Source organism: Sus scrofa, chromosome 9, assembly GCF_054392235.1.
Source record: "Sus scrofa isolate SSC_HxYL_T2T_F1_AM1 chromosome 9, Sscrofa_HxYL_maternal_Yorkshire_Landrace_v2.0, whole genome shotgun sequence".
In the NCBI taxonomy this organism is placed as follows: domain Eukaryota; kingdom Metazoa; phylum Chordata; class Mammalia; order Artiodactyla; family Suidae; genus Sus; species Sus scrofa.
The window spans coordinates 69,795,344-69,814,526 of record NC_139391.1 but is presented as its reverse complement, the minus strand read 5'-3'; the positions used below and the strand labels follow the sequence as shown (position 1 = coordinate 69,814,526).

Below are 19,183 nucleotides of genomic sequence, written 5' to 3'. Positions count from 1 at the left end.
TATCTTTTTACTAGTTGTATGACCTTGGGCAAATACTCAATTCCTTTCCTGTTTTCACAAAACAAGAGTAATAATATGCACATTTAAGGACTGTTGCAAGGATTAAATAAGACAATACCTGGCACAAAATGCCAAAGGAGGGGAAAAAGGTCTATTTCCTTCCTTCTATTTCTCTGATGCTCATATTCACATGGCCTCCCTCTGTGGGCGCCACCACGCCCCCCTTTCTTTTAACTGAAAAAATGAGTGACACCCTTCACTTCGGTCATCACAGTGGACAGATCCCTGGAGGTACTTATTCGACAGACTTGGTCATGGTACTTGCATACATTGCACTGGTATTTCAGCAAGGCAGCTCTGGCTTGCCGGCTCCAGTCTACCTGCGCATGGGCTCACATTCTGGCTATACTCAAGTCAGCTGCAAGCATGTCAGCTGATCCCTGCTGAGAATTATGAGAATGGCCTCTGACTGTTGCTACCCCCGTAGACCCTGAATGAGGGTCACGTGGGCAAGGGCCCCATGGAGGTGTGGCTGCTGGGATGTGCGTATGCTGCTCTGAGCCAGGTGGGCAGCTGGTCTACCCCTCTGCTCAGTGTCCCCAGGCTCTGTTATAGGGAGACCTCTGTCTCCCTTGAGCCCTTTTGTGCAAAGTACCTAGAGAAATGGGAGAATTAGCATTAGGGCTTGTACAGAGAAACACCGAAACAGATACCACTCCTTGTCCACTCCCCTACTCCCTAGGTCACTTCCTACTTAGGAAATAAGTCTAGGGAGTTCCCATTGCGGCTCAGTGGGTTAAGAACCCAGCTAGTATCCAAGAGGAGGCAGGTTCAATCCCTGCCCTCGCTCAGTGGGTTAAAGGACCTGGTGTTGCCATGAGCTGTGGTATAGGTCACAGACGAGGCTCGGATCCTGCATTGCTGTGGCTGTGGTGTAGGCTGGCAGCTGCAGCTCCAATTGGACCCCTAGCCTGGGAACTTACATATGCCACAGGTGTGGCCCTAAAAAGAAAAAAAGAAAGAAAGAATATAAATCTTCTAGGACTTCCCCTGTGTCTCACATCGAACCTCTCTCAGTGGTTCTGGTTTGATCCCTGGCCTGGGAACTTCCATACGCTGCAGGGTCAGCCACATGTTTTTTTTTTTTTTTTTTTTTTTTAAATCTTCTTGACCCCCCCATACTCAGGGATGCAAAATAGTTGTTTTAACGTGATCCAAGGCAGATGTGCTGTTCTTGTGGCCCGGGCCCCAGGGCCACCATTTTAATCAGTTGTGTCACAGAGTATCAGAGTGTTGAAGAGACTGAGAATAAAAGAAATAAGAAGAGTTTGAAAGGATTGACCAGTTAAGCTTTCTGAGGATCTTGAATTGGGGTGGGGAGAGGAGAGAACAAACAGGAGAAAAAGTGCCTCCAGTCATACTCGTTGGCTTTTGAGGCCCTAAAAGCCAGGTGGGACAGGAAATGGGAAGGGTTTAAAAAAAATTTTTTTTTTTTTCTTTTTATGGCTGCACCTGTAGCATATGGAATTTCCTGGGCCAGGGGTCGAAGCGGAGCTGCAGCTGAGGTCTTTGCCGTACCTTGTGGCAACACCAGATCCTTTAATCCACTGAGCGAGGCCAGGGATCAAACCTGCATCCTCACAGAGACCCACTGATCCAAAACAGGAACTCTCAGGAAATGGGGAGTTTAGACCAGGCTAGTTGTGCAGATGATCTGAGGGCACTGGAACCTCCCCCTGTGACCAGTATAAGGGACGACTCGGCTGATAAGGGGCTCCTGGCTGGGTTTCCTGTGATCTGGTACTATCAGGACTGCTGCCCCCTGCCCAGGCCCCTAGCCAGGTATCCCATTCCCTGTGGTTGATCATTCTGAACCCCAAGAGGCCGTCTCCTGGAGGATCTCATTTCTCTGTTTCCTTCTAGGCCCTGCATCCTGAGTGGGGTAGCTTCTTTGACCTGGCTAGAATAGAATGCTTGGTCTCCGCCTGGGTTCAGTGTCCTTGGCTGACCCGGAGCAGGATATCCTTCCGGCCTGCCACCGGGAAGAGTGGAGTGGAACCGAGTGGCTGCTGCAAGGCCCTGTAAACAGCAGCCAAGAGGGGTCAGTGACTGACAGGACAAGCTGCCTGGTGGGCAGCCCTTGGGGGGACTTGTTTGCTGGAGAGGGGCAGGAGATTGCTGGGGCTCGGGCACTGGGATCAGGGAGGCCATGGACCAGCAAGGCCTATGCCAGAGATCCACCTCCTTTTTTTTTTTTTTTTTTTTTTTTTTTTGTCTTTTTGTCTATTTGGGCCACACCCATGGCTTATGGAGGTTCCCAGGCTAGGGGTCGAATCAGAGCTGTAGCGGCCCGCCTATGCCACAACTACAGCAACGCCAGATTCGAACCACACAGCTCATGGCAACGCCCGATCCTTAACCCACTGAGCAAGGCCAGGGATCGAACCCACAACCTCAGGGTTCCTAGTCAGATTCGTTTCCACTGTGCCACGAGGGGAACTCCTCCCCTACCTTTTAATGGATCGTGTTCTCCCAGTGCCTCTAGACAGGTCCTTTACCACTTCCTGATTCCCTCAGGTTCTGCACCTTTCTCCTCAGACTCTGCTTTTTAAATGCAAAGGTCGCTGAGCGGGACTAACACTTTGGCCTCTAATGCCCCTGTATAAATTAGTGTTAGATGTTTGGTGGTGTTTTGTTTTTGTGGGTTTTTTTTTTTTTTTTTTCTCCTGGTCTGAAAGAAGGGGGCTACTTGAAAGCTGATGCCCCCTTTCTTTCCCACACTGGTCCATGGGGACGCCAGGGCTTCTCCACTCTGCTCTGACCTAGGAAATAGCTGACAGTGCCTGAGGCCGGCCAGAAGCCAGACGGCCTTTGGGCAACGGTGGTCCCTGGGCCCTTGTGTCTGGAGCCACCTTCCCTGGCATTTCACCCCCTGGTGCTCTCCTGGCTGGCCCGGCCTGTCCCTGCACTGGAATGTGGACAGGGAAGGGCCTGCTTGCGGAGGCCCAGAGCTGCCCCTGGAGCCAAAGGTCTGTTTTCCTTTTTCTTCCGGGTTCAGCTTTCCTCCTGCTTTTCTCAGGCTTCTTTGCCAGTGACACTAAGACTGTCATCTCATCGGGTCTAGGCCAACTTTCTCTCCTGCCCTCAGGGAGCTGATGAGGGTGATTCGGAGGTGTGTGGGGTGAGGGCGAGCCAGTGTGAGAAAAGATGTGGGGGCTCATGTGGGGTGTGGGGTTGTAGGACCCATGTGTGGGGTATGGGGTGCGCATGGAATGTGTGGCGTTCATGGAGGTGTGTGGGGGGATTGGGGTTCTGGGGATTCTGTGGGCCAAGCGTGGAGAGCATGTGTGTGTGTGTGTGTGTGTGTGTGTGTGTGTGTGTGTGTAGGTGGCAGATGTGCAGTTTGTGTGATTACCATGGCTTTGGTTCCTGGGAATGACTCAGTCTATCAGGGACTTTTCTTTTGGTGGAGGTTCCCGGGCCAGGGATTGAATGCGTGCCACAGTTGGGGCCTGTGCCACAGCTGCAGCAACACCAGATCTTTAACCTGCTGCTCCACAAGGGAACTTCTGATCAGGGATTTTCTTGATTTGGGGAGTTAGCAGTAACTGAAGATATTCTTCCTTATCAGGCAACATATCAGGATTGCTCTTTCAGGGACTGTGGTGGCAGAGGGACAGTGGGCAGGGCTGTGGACAGTGATACAGAGCTTCCCTCCCAGGACGGAGGGAAGGAGCTTGCCCTGGGCATGGTGAGGGGGCTGGTTATCTACTCCCCCGAGGTTCCCATGGATGACTGGCTCAGTCTTTTCCTTTGTTTTGTTTTGTTTCGTTTCGTTTCATTTCATTTCATTTCATTTTATTTTATTTGCTTTCTAGGGCCACACTCGTGGCACATGGAGGCTCCCAGGCTAGGGGCTGAATCAGAGCTGCGGCCACCAGCCTACACCACAGCCATGGCAATGTCGGATCCTTAACCCACTGAGCAAAGCCAGGGGTGGAACCCAGATCCTCATGGATCCTAGTCGGGTTCATTACCATTGAGCCTCAAAGGGAACTTTTTCCTTTGTTTATTTGTTTGTTTGTTTTGCCTGTGCCTAAGGCACGTGGAAGCCCCCAGGCCAGTGACTGAAGCCACGCCACAGCAGCGACCCAAGCCACTGCAGTGACAATGCCAGATCCTTAACCCACTGCGTCACAAGAGAAGTCCTGGCTCAGGCTTCCTGCTTAACTTCCTTTTACCCTCCTCCCAGCCAAGCAGGTGGCTGGCAGCTGCTGGCAGCCCACTATCCACACAACCTTTCCTTGCCCACTGGCTCCTCAGCCCAGGCTTACAGGCAGTCGCCTACCCTTCCCACAGGCAGCGTGGAGCCCACCCTCTGTACTTGTAGCATCATTCTGGGGACAAGTTCCCTGGGTCCTCTAGTGTGTCCTTGTGGGGAGGAGTCCAGGGCTAGGGCCACGATTGTTTCTGAGGACCAACACCATGTAGCCTCCCCACGTTGAGCCTGTGGGCCCTTCCCAGTGTTATAATTGAGTATATTAGAGACACTCCCTCAAAATCAGAGCGTTGATCCCCAGCAAAGATGTCTTTCTTGTAGTTCCCGTCATGGCTCAGCACAAACCAATCTGAACCTGTCCATGAAGACACAGGTTCGATCCCTGGCCTCGCTCAGTGGGTTAAGGATCTGGCGGTGCCATGCGCTGTGGTGTAGGTCACAGGCACAGCTTGGATCTGGCGTTGCTGTGGCTCCGGTGTTGCTGTGGCTCTGGTGTAGGTTGGTGGCTACAGCTCTGTTACAACGCCTAGCCTGGGAACCTCCATATGCCGCAGGTTGCGGCCCTAAAAAAAAAGACCAAAAAAAAAAAAGATGTCATTCTTTTGGAGGATAATCTCACTGGCATTGTTCGATGGACCCTGCTTAGTCTGCTGCCTCTGGTGTGACCCTGAGATACATTCCCCATCTCCGTGCCCTGGGGTTGGGCCTTAATTTGAAGCAATGCTCCACGCTGCCTCCTTCCTCCTCGCAGACTCTGATGGAGCAAACTGCCTCTCATCTCTTCCCTCCGGTGAGTCCTCCAGGCAGAGCAGAGCCTTGTTGGTATATCGTGTCTTCCCTTTGGTGCCTCTGCTGGATGGGAACAGCTGTGACCTGCTTTCTGGATTCTGCTTAATGGGCTGGCCTCCTCCAGGGAGGTTTCCCAGCCCACGCAGGAATCCTGGAGAACCGGATTCCAAAGGCCATGAGCTGGGAAGCTGGACTGGAGGTTCAGCCGGAGGTGACAGGCATTGCAGGCGTCCTTGGTCTGCAGCGAGCAAATGGCTCCAGGAAGCGAAGCTGAGGCCTGGGGTGGGGGCGTGTGGTGTGGGAGGTGAGGCCTAGGGAGGGCTACTGTCCCCCCATCCCCCCCTGCCATGTTCTTACATCCTCCTTCCAGAGGGGCTTCTTTTTTTTTTTTTTTTTTTTTTTTGTCTTTTGTCTTTTGTTGTTGTTGTTGTTGTTGTTGCTATTTCTTGGGCCGCTCCCTCAGCATATGGAGGTTCCCAGGCTAGGGGTTGAATCGGAGCTGTAGCCACCGGCCTACACCGGAGCCACAGCAACGCGGGATCCGAGCCGCGTCTGCAACCTACACCACAGCTCACGGCAACACCGGATCGTTAACCCACTGAGTAAGGGCAGGGACCGAACCCGCAACCTCATGGTTCCTAGTCAGATTCGTTAACCACTGTGCCACGACGGGAACTCCCAGAGGGGCTTCTTTTATACTCTACCCGGCCTATAGTCCCTTTAGAGAGGCTGAGGTTTCCTAGATGTTGCTGTTTGGAAGTGCTGGGTGGTTTTTCCCATGTGGGTGGGCTGGTATGACATTTGTTAAGAAGTTTCCTCAGGAGTCCTCCCAACTAGAAGCTAAAATGATTAAGGGAAGGTCATCCTGGGAACTCCTCTCTTCCTCTGCCATCCTATCTTTGGAGGGCTGAGGAAACGAAAGTGTAATTTTTTTGGGGGGGGGCGTCTTTTTAGGCCTACACCCACAGCATGTGAAAGCTCCCAGGCTAGGGGTCGAATCGGAGCTACAGCTGCCAGCCTATGCCACAGCCACAGCAATGCCAGATCTGAGCCACATCTGCAACCTACAGCACAGGTCACAGCAACGCCAGATGCTTAACCCACTGAGCAGGGCCAGGGATCACATCCTCATGGATACTAGTCAGGCTTGTTATTGCTGAGCCTCAATGGGAACTCCCTGAAGCATAATTCCTAATCGTATGCTCCTTGGAGGAATCGGCTGATCTGGACCAAAGGGGCTCGTTCTGGGGGCTGCAGTGGCTGAGGGCATGGGGTGGAGAAAGCAGGAAGTATGGACCAGACAGAGAGGAGGTGTGGTTGCTCTGGCTCCTGGGTTAGAAATCCACACCCTGCCACGACCTTTCTTTCCTTTTTGCCAAACGTTCCATTCAGCTGATTGCCAGCCCTGGTCCCGGGCCCTGCCATCTATCTAAATTGCCAGCTCTAGGAAGGAAAGTTTTGAGAGGAGCCACGAGCTGCCTCACCTCTTCCGTGCCTGACTCTCTTTGTACTCAGATCCTGAATCTACAGGGTGTGTGCTAGGAGGTGTGATCTTGAGGGAGAGAGAGAGAGAGAGAGAGAGAGTGTGTGTGCGTGTGCGTGCATGCATGCAGAACCAGCTGCACAATTGGTTTCTGAGCTAGGACTCTGAATGCAAACCCGTCTGGTGTAACCGTGTCACACAGCCTCCTGGCACCTGCCCCTCTGGTCTCTTAGGACCCCAAGAGCCTTCCATTAACTCTTGATTCCACGTTGGTGGAGAGTTCAGGGGAGATGGAGAGGCTTCACATTGGTGGAGAGTCCAGGGGAGGCCCAGGAAAGAGAGTGATGGAACTTAAGACTGAACCCCACGGGGCTGCTTTCATTTGGCTGAGAGGATGCTAGAGAGCGGCTGTATGAGGGGGAAGAAAATGCAAGCAGTTATTTTCAGTCTCCCCACATTTGGAACTAAGTGAGAGCCACACAGAGGGAACATAAGTTAAATAAGAGAAAAGACTTTGCTGGTGTGTGTGTGTGACTCAGTGACGGGCCTGACATCAAAGAAGCTTGCAGAGCTGTCTAAAACCTATAGGTTTTCAATACGGAAGCAGGATCAGGGGCACCTCTGTGTGAGGCACGGGGCTGACCTACTTGACTTCTAGTTATGCGGGAGGTGTCGGATTCCTGGCACAGGGCATGCTGACTTTCCTGTTGGAACTGGGGCTGTGGGGTAGAAGGGGGGTGGTGGAGCAGGGCAACAGGTGTGGAGTGAGGGGTGGGATGAGGGTCCCTGGCTGCAAAACCAGTGGGATTTGGGGTCTGGGGAGGTGTGGGTGTTGGGAGTGGATAGAGGCAGGGTCCCCTCTGAAGAGGAAACTCTGGAGGCCAAAGTGTACGCCCTAAGGCCTCCAGCCCCTTGACCCATTCTGTCCTGAGAGGAGGTACCGAAGGTCCCTTCCTAGGGCAGTCCTGGAACTAAGTCATCCTCCCTTTGTAAAAACTGCTAAAAGGCTGGGAGCTTAAGAACCTCCATATTTTTCACCACGTTTCTTGATGGTTCTCCTTTTTCCCTGCCCAATGAAGATAGGCCAAGACGTGCAGGGCTCCCCGCTCTGTGCCCTGATGGGGGGATTGAATTACTTGTGACAAATCTATCATCTTTACTAGACCCTAAGCTTCCTGGAATTGTGCCCGCGTCATCTGAATAGATGTGGGTCTAGCATGGTGCCTGGCACCTACCTGGTACTTCATGCCTGAGAGAGTCCATCTCTGTAGCTCAAGATGTGGGGCAATGGCCCAGACCCATGAGTGCCCTCTGCAGAGCAGTTCTGATACAGTGCCCTCCAGGAAGACAACAGGAAGCCCTCTCCACCCACGGCCGGTGTCAGGGCTGGGCCCTGGGGCCCCTCCCTCTCCGGCACAGGGACCGAGCAGAGCCAGCTCCTTGGAGGGAGTGCCCTCTCCTTTCTCTTCACCCTTTGACTCTGAACCATTGTGCGGCTCTGCCCTGACCCCCTTCCCTCCCCCGCCGACATCCAGCCATCTCTCAGCAGCTGTGTGGCCTGGGTTTGGTGCCTGGTGCTGCTTAGACCCTGGCACCGACCTGCTTGGCCATCAGCATACCCTCTTCCTTCACCAGCTGACTGCCTCGTGCTTGCTAGGGTCCTTTCCCTCGCTGCCTCTTGTCTTCCTGGTGGGTCTGAAACCCTGCCCGAGGGGCTTTGAAAATGGTCCGTGTCCGGGGACTCTTCCTACGGAATCAGATCTCCCGAGAGGGGCCAGAATTTGCATGTTGGAAAAGCTTCCCAGATGACCACTGCCAATATTCACATGCGGACCATGTATTAGATGCTGTTATGGCGTCAACGTTAAATTTTGTGGGGGTGCCGATGGCATTGTGGTTTAGGGAGGAGAACGTCCTCCTCATTCTTGAGAGATTCAGCCTGAGATATGTCGAAGTGTTTACATCTCACTTTCAGATGTGAGGAGGAGAAAGGGAAAGCGTGCTCGCGTGTGGGGAAATGTTAACGATTAGCGTGTGCAGGTGGTGAAAGGAAACTGGCTGAAAATGGCCTTTCAGACGGTTTCCATATGTTCTCTGTGAGATGGATCCTAAGAGAGAACACAGCTAAGGCCACCCAGGTGCACACCTCCAGGGGGCACCATTCTCTTAGGTGCAGTAAAGGGTGGCATTCACGTAGAGTATAGTGTGTGGTCCTCCGTGGAGTTGTGTGACACAGCGGTACCCGCCCCAGCCTTCTCTTCATGAATGTGCCATTCACTAGCAAAGACCCAGGCCCTGCTGTTCCCAGCGCCCCCAACTCTTTCCTGGGATCGTATGTGGATATTTGCTTGTTCATAGACTCATTAGTAGGCCCTGAGGACTCAGGGAATAGAGCGGTTTCTAATTTGTCAACCCAGCAGAGGCTGGCGGGGAGGGGACTGAATTGGGGAAGAGGAGGCAAGAGACTTGAGACTCAAAGTAGTCGTAAAATTTTATTATGATTATTATTTTTTGCTTGTTTAGGACTGTAGTTGCAGCATATGGAGGTTCCCAGGCTAGGGGGTCTAATTGGAGCTACAGCTGCTGGCTACAGCCAGAGCCACATGGGATCTGAGCTGCGTCTTCAACCTGCACCACAGCTCATGACAACACTGGATCCTTAACACACTGAGAGAGGGCAGGGATCAAACTCACAACCTCATGGTTCCTAGTCGTATTTTTTTCCGCTGCGCCACAAAGGAAACTCCAGGACCTGCCTTCTTTTTTTTTTTTTTTTTTTTGTCTTTTTTTTAGCTCTTTCTTGGGCCGCTCCCGCGGCATATGGAGGTTCCCAGGCTAGGGGTCCAATCGGAGCTGTAGCCACCGGCCTACACCAGAGCCACAGCAACGCGGGATCCGAGCTGCGTCTGCAACCTACACCACAGCTCACGGCAAAGCCGGATCGTTAACCCACTGAGCAAGGTCAGGGACCGAACCCGCAACCTCATGTTTCCTAGTCGGATTCGTTAACCACTGCGCCACGACAGGAACTCCAGGACCTGCCTTCTTAAAGGAAGCAGCTCCCTCTAGCTCCGGGTGGTTGGGATAGATTGCTCCTGCCTTCCCTCTTGCCCCCTCTGGATCTCCCCTGTTGGCCTGAACCTTCATTCCACCTTAAGGGGTGGCTACCTGGTCCTGGTGGCCTGGTCCTGCAGGGGAGGCTGCTTGTCCTGGCTCCTTAGCATTGATCCCTCAGCATCAGAGTGAGCAGAGCACCAAACCTTTTGGAAGGCACAGCTGCCAGTGTGGCCCTGGGCTTGAGATCTGTCGGTGGGCTGGGCTTCCTTCTCTGCATGGCTGACAGTCTAATGGCATCCTAGCCGGGAGCCATGGGGACAGGGGCGAGAGAGGTAGGTAGTTAGAGAGGGGGCAGCTCAACCTTCCAAGTTTGAATTCTAGTCTGGAAAGAGCCTCAGGAGGTGGGCTGGCTGGATCATCCCCAGGCCTTTCTTCTCTTACCTCTCAGGACTAATATGGAAGTCCTCTGAGAAATTTGACTGAAAGGAATCAATCGATCAGAATCAAAGAATCCCAGGGCTGAAAGTCACGTGGCATGGTGGTCTTGTCTGTCTACCCGTCTGTGTTTATAGATGCCAAACAGTTAGTTGAAACCCAGTCCAACATTTGCAAGATCCCCAAGGAAGGACACCACCTCTATCCTAATCCCCCATCTCCATGTCTAGAAATTCTCACCACCAGGAAGCTTTACCTTTATATCCCAGTTCAAGTACATTTTTCTCAGTGGAAGGAAGTGAGGTGACTTTGAAACTCGAGGAGCTTAGTGGGGAGCTTAATTAAACCCATACATATTTAATTTTGTATAAAATATTTCAAGACAAGGGAGTTCCTGTTGTGGCTCACTGGGTTAGGAGCCTGACGTAGTCTCCTTGAGGATGCAGGTTCGATCCCTGCCTTGCTCTGTGGGTTAAGGATCAGGCGTTGCCGCAAGCTGTGCTGTAGATTACAGATGAGGCTCAGATCCTGTGTTGCTGTGGCTGTGGTGGAGGCCAGCAGCTGCAGCTCCGGTTTGACCCCTAGCCTGGGAACTTCCATATGCTACAGGTATGGCCATAAAAAGAAAAAAATTCAATATGATATTTGAGCTATATGCAGGTTGCTATTGGGACCATGAAGATGGGGCCACTTCAATCTGGGGGTTCAGAGAAGCCTTCCTGAAGAGCTTGAAGCAAAGTCTGAGAAGTTAGAGGCACGCAGGCAAAGAGCATTGGCAGTTGGGAAGGGTGTACGCAGGAGCTGGAAGATACTGCACAAAATCAGAGGTATCAAATACATGGTAATGAATGGTGGGAGATGAGAAGGAGATGGGGCTCAATGATACAGGCCTTGCAAAGGAATCAAGTAGAGAGCCTTTGAAGGAGTTTAAGCAGAGAGTGAGATGATCAGATTTACACTTTAGAAAGAGCCCTCTGGCTGCTCTGGGGAGCAAGCTTTAAAGAGGGAAAGATTAGTAGGAGGAACAACTGTTAGAAGGCTGTTGTGGAGTTCCCGTCGTGGCACAGTGGTTAATGAATCCAACTAGGAACCATGAGGTTGTGGGTTCAGTCCCTGCCCTTGCTCAGTGGGTTAACGATCCGGCATTGCCGTGAGCTGTGGTGTAGGTTGCAGACGCAGCTCGGATCCCGCGTTGCTGTGGCTCTGGCGTAGGCCAGTGGCTACAGCTCCGATTGGACCCCTAGCCTGGGAACCTCCATATGCCACGGGAGCGGCCCAAGAAATAGCAACAACAACAAAAGACAAAAAGACAAAAAGACAAAAAAAAAAAAAAGAAAAGAAAAGAAGGCTGTTGTAATAGCCCAAGTGGGAGAGGATATGGGTTTAATTAGGGCAGCAGGAGTTCCTGTCATGGCACAGTGGAAACAAATCTGACTAGGAACCATGAGGTTGCGGGTTTGATCCCCCACCTTGCTCGGTGGGTTAAGAATCCGGCATTGCCATGAGCTGAGGTATAGGTTGCAGGCGCAGCTTGGATCCTGTGTTGCTGTGGCTGTGGTGTAGGCTGGCAGCTTAGCTCCGATTGGACCCCTAGCCTGGGAACCTCCATATGCCACGAGTACGGCCCTAAAAAGCAATAATAATAATAATATTATTGCAGCAGTTAGGACTCGATTTGGGGAGTATTAAAAGGAAAAGCAGTGTCGTGGGAGCCAGGGGGTATAGGACGTAAGGAAGAGGGGAATGGCTAAGAGCCAAATGCACCAGAAACATCTGGGCAGATAAAAGTGCCTATGGAATTGGGGTGTTGGGGCATTTTAGTGGTGTGTCGGGGGCAGCAGCCAGGTTACAGTGAATTGAAGAGTAAATAAGGGAGGATTGAGAAATGCCTTGTGTCTTCTGCTCTTGTGAAACTTGCCTGGGAAGGGAAGGAGGAATAGGGAGGGCTTGAGCAAGAGGACAAAAAGTCAAGAGGTTGGGGCAGAGGTTTTGTTTTCTCCTTCCTTCCTTCCTTTTTTTTTTTTTTTTTTTTTTTTTTGCTTTTTTTGGGCTGCACCTGCAGCACATGGAGGTTCCCAGGCTAGGGGTCTAATCAGAGCTGTAACCGCCGGCCTACACCACAGCCACAGCAACTCAGGATCCCAGCCGTGTCTGCAACCTACACCACAGCTCACGGCAACGCTGGATCCTTAACCCACTGAGCGAGGCCAGGGATTGAACCTGCAACCTCATGGTTCCTAGTCGGATTTGTTTCTGCTGTCCAGTGACGGGAACTCCTCTTTTTCTTTTTAAGGCTGGAAGAAGATTGAATGTTTATGTGCTGAAGAGAGAGAGCCTGTTAAGGAGAAGAGGTGAAGGTGCAAGCGGGGGAAGGGATGTTGGAGGCGTCCTGGAGGAGAGCCAGCCAGCGGGAGGGCAGGACCTCAGCAGGAGGCAGGGACCTGCTTCCCCTGAGACCAGAAGGAAGAAAGGGAGCCTGCATGCAAGTGTGGATAAGCTCTTGGGGAAGAGAGGCAGGAAGTTGAGAGAGATTATTTCCAGTGGCTTCGATTTTTCTCTTCACAATGGTGCCTTACTACGCTGCTTGTCCACCTCAGGGCTGAAAATACAGTCATTCTCTGGATTAAAAGGCTTAAGCTCAGTTCCACTGTGAGCCTTTATCTCATGTTATCCATCTAAAGCATTAGGCCCTCCTTTTCCTGCACCCAGTTTCCCATCTCCCGACAATCAAGCTCTAGGTCTCTCCATCCAATCATCCAACTCCTTTGAATTTCTTTTTTTTTTTTTTTTTTTGTCTTTTTTGTTGTTGTTGTTGTTTTGTTGTTGTTGTTGTTGCTATTTCTTGGGCCGCTCCCGCGGCATATGGAGGTTCCCAGGCTAGGGGTTGAATCGGAGCTGTAGCCACCGGCCCATGCCAGAGCCACAGCAACGCGGGATCCGAGCCGAGTCTGCAACCTACACCACAGCTCACGGCAACTCCGGATCGTTAACCCACTGAGCAAGGGCAGGGACCGAACCCGCAACCTCATGGTTCCTAGTCGGATTCGTTAACCACTGCGCCAGGACGGGAACTCCCTCCTTTGAATTTCAAATAGCAAGACCCCCACCCCCACCGCTGTCCTCTGTGGATAAAAAGTCGTCTCTAAGGAGCAGTTGAAAAGTGGAGAAATTCAACAGGCAGAGAAATTAGCAGAGAGTCATTTTGTATGCCCTGAAGCTGGGCTTGGGCTATTCCATTTTGCAGAAAATGCACTGAGCCAGCCTGTGCTTGAGGGATCCACCAGCATCCTGGGAGGGCCTCAGGTTAAGGGATAGTCTTATCCTAACTCGTTTGGAGTCTGATGGAACTTCCCACCCATGAATCTATCTCAACTTTTTCCCTGTTGATGTTTTCAATTTAAATTTTTAAATTATTTGCTTTTTAAGGCCACACCTGAGGCATATGGAAGGTTTCAGGCTAGGGTCTAATCGGAGCTGCAGCTACCAGCCTACACCACAGCCACGGCAACGCCAGATCTGAGCCGCCTCTGTGATCTACACCACAGCTCACTGCAAAGCCGGATCCTTAAACCCCTGAGGCCAGGGATCAAACCTGCATCCTCACGGATACTAGTCGGGTTCTTGATCTGCTGAGTTACATGGGAACTCTGATGTTTTCAATTTTTAATCATAAGGGAGGACATGCTTCCTATTTTTTACCTGTTGACTAAAGCAGTACAATAAAATGAATTTTTGATAATTTTATGAAATCCTGACCTTCTCAGCTGCCGGTGCGAAGAGTCAGAAGTGACTTCTTCACCCTCACTTGCCCCAACCTAATCTGAAACACACACACACAGGCCCATGGTTCTCAGCTTTGGCTATAGACTAGGATCTCCTGGAGAGTTTTTAAAAAATACCACTGCCCTACCGCAGACCAGTTAAATCAGAATCTTTTGAGAGTCCCTGGGTGTCAGTACTTCTAAAAAGTTCCCCCAGTGTTTTGAATGTGCTGCCAAGTTTGAGAACCACTGGGCCAGGCTAACCTCATCACTGCAACCATGCCTTCAGTGCGTTTTCATGCCATGGCTTCTAAAGAGAAAGGATACCAGCACTGGACAAAGGAAGGGGGCTGCTGGTGGCCAGAGGCAGCTGGCCTGGGGGACCTGGCTTCCTGAGGGCTGAGGGAAATCCACATTTTGGCACACCTGTACTTACTCGGTCAGGCACCTGGGTCTCACCTGTTGGCAAGCTTGGTTTTATGGCTCACATTGGTGTATTTTGGGAGGATCTTAGTTCAGTCTGAGTAATTGTAAGGTCTGTTTCATAGGGCTTTATCATACTTTCCATTTATAGCTTTATTGAGGTATAATTGACAGGCAATAAATTGTACATATTTAAAGTGTACACCTTGATAAGTTTTGACATATGTTTATACCTGTGAAACTATTACCACGATCAAGATAGGGAACATTTTCTTCAACCCCTAAAGTTGCGTTATGCTCTTTGGGAACCCTCTTTCCATCCCTTCCCAGACAGCCACTGATCTCCTGTCGCTGTTGATTAGTTTTCCTTTTCCAGAATGTTATATTATATAATCCTACATATTCATACTCTTTTGTCTGACTTCTTTGGCTCGGTGTAGTTAAGATTCATCCATGTTATTCCATGTATTAATAATTCATTCCCGAGTTCCCGTCGTGGCTCAGTGGTAATGAACCCAACCAGTATGCATGAGGATGCCGGTTTAGGTTCGATCCCTGGCCTCGCTCAGTGGGTTACGGATCCAGCATTGCCATGAGCTGTGGTGTAGGTCACAGACGAGGCTCGGATCCTGCGTTGCTATGGCTGTGGTGTGGGCTGGCAGCTGCAGCTCCAATTGGACCCCCAGCCTGGGCACTTCCATATGCTGCGGATGTGACCCTAAAAAGAGACACACACATACACACAATTAATTCCTTTTTGTTGTGAGGTAGTATTCAGTGTGTGGACCTCTGACATTTTTTTAATCCTTTCACCTGCTGGTGGACATTCGCGTTGTTTCCAGTTTTTCAGTGTTACAAATAAGGCTGCTATGAATATTTCAAGCCATGGGTGGCCATATGCTTTCATTTTTCTTGAGTACATAACTAGGACTGGGATAGCTTGAGTCGTATGGTAGGTGGATGTTTACCTTTTCACAAAGCCGTTTGTTTCCCAAACTGGTCATACGATTGAACATTCCCCACCAGCAGTGTGTGCGAGCTCTCCTCTTTAAATTGACTGAAGAGCCCTCATCTCCGTGTTTTCCTCTTAGCTGATACAAGGTACCTCCTTCTTTCCTCAGGGTACCTGTGAGCAAGATGAGGATGGGAATTAAGGCCCAGAGATGGCAATATGTATGCATAAATGGAAGGGTGGATAGATGTAATAGATAAATAACATTATCTTATTATATCTTTTTTTTCTCCATCTTTCTCTCTGTTGTGGGCACTCAAAAAACAGGCAGTGGCCCAGACTGTTACCTAGTCAGATTGTTAATAGATCTCTCTCTCTCTCTCTTTTTTTTTTTTTTCGGCCATGCCTATGGCATATGGAAGTTGCAGGGCCAGGGATGGAACCCACGCCACAACAACAGCACTGGATCCCTAACCCACTGCACCACAAGAGAACTCCAACGCATCTTTTTATTGTGATGGATGATTGATAGTTTTACCCTTCCCTTGCAGGTGCCCGGACACCATGCCACAACCTTGCAGACCTGACATTGCCAGGAAGTAGAAGACTTCCTTGTCTCCTCTGTCCCCCATCCTCACCATGTCTTCGACTCAGGGCAATGGGGAGCACTGGAAGTCCCTGGAGTCGGTGGGTATCAGCCGCAAAGAGCTGGCCATGGCCGAAGCCCTGCAGATGGAGTATGATGCTCTGTCCCGGCTTCGACACGACAAGGAGGAAAGCAGAGCCAAGCAGAACACAGACCCCTCTCTCATCAGCTGGGACGAGCCTGTCCTCGATTTCTACAGCAAGCCAGCGGGAAGGCGGAAGGACCTCAAGCTCTTACGCGGTCTTTCTGGCTCTGATCCTACCCTCAATTACAACTCACTCTCCCCACAGGAAGGGCAGCCCAACCACTCTACCTCCCAGGGCTCCCAGCCTGGCCCGGATCCCTGGCCCAAAGGCTCCCTGGCAGGAGACTATCTCTACATTTTTGATGGTTCAGAAGGGGAACTCTCTTTGTCTCCAGGACCGGGGGACATAGATGACTTTTCCAAGAAACTGTCCCCACCTCCTCTGCCTCCCCGGGTCTCTATCTGGGACACTCCGCCCCTGCCTCCTAGAAAAGGATCCCCGTCATCCTCCAAGATCTCCCAGCCCAATGACATCAACACTTTTTCTTCGGTTGAACAACCTCCAGGCAAATCGCTGGGACATAGGATCCTAGAAGAGGAAGAGGAGACGGGAAGTGGGGGTCCGGGGCGCCTGCTGGGATCTGTAGACTACGACGGTATCAATGATGCCATCACGCGGCTCAACCTGAAGTCAACCTATGATGCAGAGATGCTGCGGGACACCACCAGGGGCTGGAAGGAGGGCCGAGGGCCCCTGGACTTTGGCAAAGACACTCCTGGAAAACCCGTGGCCCGGAGCAAGACCATGCCGCCTCAGGTGCCCCCTCGTACCTACGCCTCCCGCTATGCCAACCGGAAAAACCCGACGCCTGGCAAGAACCGGCGGATTTCTGCCACTCCGGTGAGGACCTTGTTGTGTTTTTCTCTGTCTCCTTTTCCCTGTGTTATTCTTCTTCTTTGCTGTCCAAATCCAAGTCTGCTCCACCTTCACCCCCCTCCTGTCCTCCTTGCCCTCTGCTTCTGACATTGGGGGAGGGGAAGAGGGACACTGGCTGAGATGCAAGACCTTTTCAGGGCTGAGTGTTGTGTATCTGAGCCAGCCAGCCTCTGGGGGGCGGGGGGGTGAGGGCAGGGGTTTTGGAATCCCCGTTGCTAGTGTATGCCACTTCCTGGTGTAAGGCCGGAGCTGGGGTGAGGGAATGCATTGTGACTCCGTGGCTGAATGGCCTTGTGCATGGGGGTGAGTGGCTTCCGCTTTCAGACTTTCTGCTCCTGCTCTGCCAAAAGTGCCGCATGGCCGTGATGCTCAGTCCTGATGCTCTGAGTCCCAGACCCTGGTTCAGACCCCTCGGCAACCTGCCTGATGATCCACGACACCCAGCCCTGTTCTCTCTCTTCGTAAAGCGCCGTTGTTCTCCCTCATTCTCTCTGCCTTTCTCCCTCTCTCTCTGCCTCCCCGCTCCCCTCTCTCACTGCCTCTCTCTTTGGTGCTGTCTTTCTATGTCTCTCCCCCACTGTCTCTTTCTTCCCCACCCTCTGTGTGCACACGTGTGTGTGTGTATGTGTGTGTGTCTCTCTCTCATTGTTTTGTTTTTCTTTTCTGAATGTCTTCTCTGTTCTTTTTTCTTTTCTTTTCTTTTCTTTTTTTCCTACTGTACAGCATGGTGACCCTCTCTCTCATTGTAATAAAATCTTCATTTCATAAAATTTACTATGTTAACCGATTCTGAGTATACAGTTTGCTGGCATTAAGTACCTTCACATTGCTGTGTAACCATCACTCTCATCCATCTCTTTTCACAGTGAAAATATTTAGGAACAAAGTGTTCGGTATCATAATTTTGCGTTTATCAGGACCTTGTATGACTTAGCAAAGTATCTGCATAGAAGAAGCAGGGCATGGGTTCCAGGGCAGCTTGGATCATTTTCTGGTTTAAAAAGTGTCAGCAGCCTCTCCATGGGCGGGACCTGAGGCCTGCTTTGTGTTTCGCTCTTGGACCCAGACACGCTGGCCCCAGAGGTGTTGAGCAGCACCCCGTGGCTGATGAGTTCTGTCCTGACAGCCTTCCACCTCATTCCATCCCCGTTTCCTCCTTACCATTGTCTAAGGGCCACTGGGACTTTCCCACCCGGTATCCCAGCAGTTGGGATGCTTTATGACTCTGGAACAGCTACGTGGTCCTTCCTTCCTGTGCTTCTGCTAAGAGAGTCCCCCAGAGCAGAGGCAGCTCCAGGGGTGAGCCACAGCTCTAGAGCGCAGGGCTTTTTAAAGGCCTGGCTCTGAGAGGTGGGGCTGCTCCCGCTATTTATAGGGACAGGGAGATTCCTGTTCTGCGCAGCTGGGCCTGCTTGCCACCAAGTCAGGCCACCCTGGTAGGTGGTTGCCTCTGTCGCTTCCTCTCCTGCTTCCCCCCTACTCCCTCACCCTTTCCCCATCCCCTGTGTGTTATCAGCGGTCTGGGAGGGAGCCTGGTCCAGAGTCTCCTTGAAAAAGCTAGGGCAAAGCCAAAAGCCCTGGTTGGTTCTTAGGGGGAAATGCGGCCTTGGTCTTCCCCGCCCCGGCTTGGTGCAGCGGCTCATCCCACCCCCACCGGGCGGGGGGACCCCTCGGGCCCTCGGCCTATACCACCGCCCCGCCTTCGCCGGGCTTCCAGCCGGAGGGACCCTCCTTATCCCAGGCCCACAGAGCCAGCTCTGGAAATGGTTGGCTCCAAATGCCAGCCTGGTACCCCTGCTGCCAGCCTCTGCCCCGCAGACTTCCCCAGCCAGCATCGGGCGATGCCACCAGGCCCTGCCAGCAGGGCAAACGTAAGTGGCTTTTGTTTTCTTCTGGAGCCAGTGAGTGGCACTGAAAGGGCATGAAAAGGGCCCTCAGTTGCCACTCTGTTCTCTACCCCGCTTGCCTTCCCCTCCTCTCTCTGTCTCTCTGTCTCTGTCTGTCTCTGTCGCTCCCTCTATCGCTCTCCCTTTTGTGGGTTAGTTGCTGACAGTGGGGCTATTGTTTTGACTGGGACACAGGCATGAACTTGGCAGAGCCAGGGCCTCCCATGCCAACTGCCCCTCCCCTCTCCACACCCCATCCACGCTCACCCAGAGGAGTAAGGCCAATGAGAGGGGGTCCCTCAGAGGCAACAATCCGGATATTCAAATCAGGGGCTCCGGGGCTGCCATCTGCCCCAGGGGGCGGGGAGGGCAGGAGAGCAGCCAGCGGGAGGCTGGGAGGTGAGGCGGTGCGTGTGTGCAGACCGGAGCTTTGGCTCCCCGGAAGCGGCTGCCTTTACCGGATGCACACCGGCACCCCATCCGTGCTGTCGCTTCATTCCCTTGGGGTGG

At 52.0% G+C, this 19,183-nt stretch overlaps 1 protein-coding gene across 19 annotated transcripts in view; it reads left to right on the top strand.

Annotated features, from left to right (window-relative positions):
* PIK3C2B (phosphatidylinositol-4-phosphate 3-kinase catalytic subunit type 2 beta) overlaps nucleotides 1-19,183 on the top strand; it is an 81,570-nt gene that overhangs the window by 11,593 nt on the left and 50,794 nt on the right. For 7 of the 19 annotated variants that reach the window (XR_014815624.1, XR_014815626.1, XM_084976680.1 and 4 more), the window contains one exon: nucleotides 15,731-16,751. Coding sequence is in view for 10 of the 19 variants with exons in the window: in XM_084976680.1 (XP_084832806.1) it covers nucleotides 15,819-16,751 (933 nt within the window). In the remaining 9 variants the exon portion in view is untranslated. Of the gene's footprint in view, nucleotides 1-3,068; nucleotides 3,173-12,341; nucleotides 12,395-15,730; nucleotides 16,752-18,082; nucleotides 18,224-18,379; nucleotides 18,659-19,183 lie in introns of those variants that run through there. The other 12 variants (XR_014815625.1, XM_084976686.1, XM_005656674.4 and 9 more) reach the window with 7 other exon arrangements.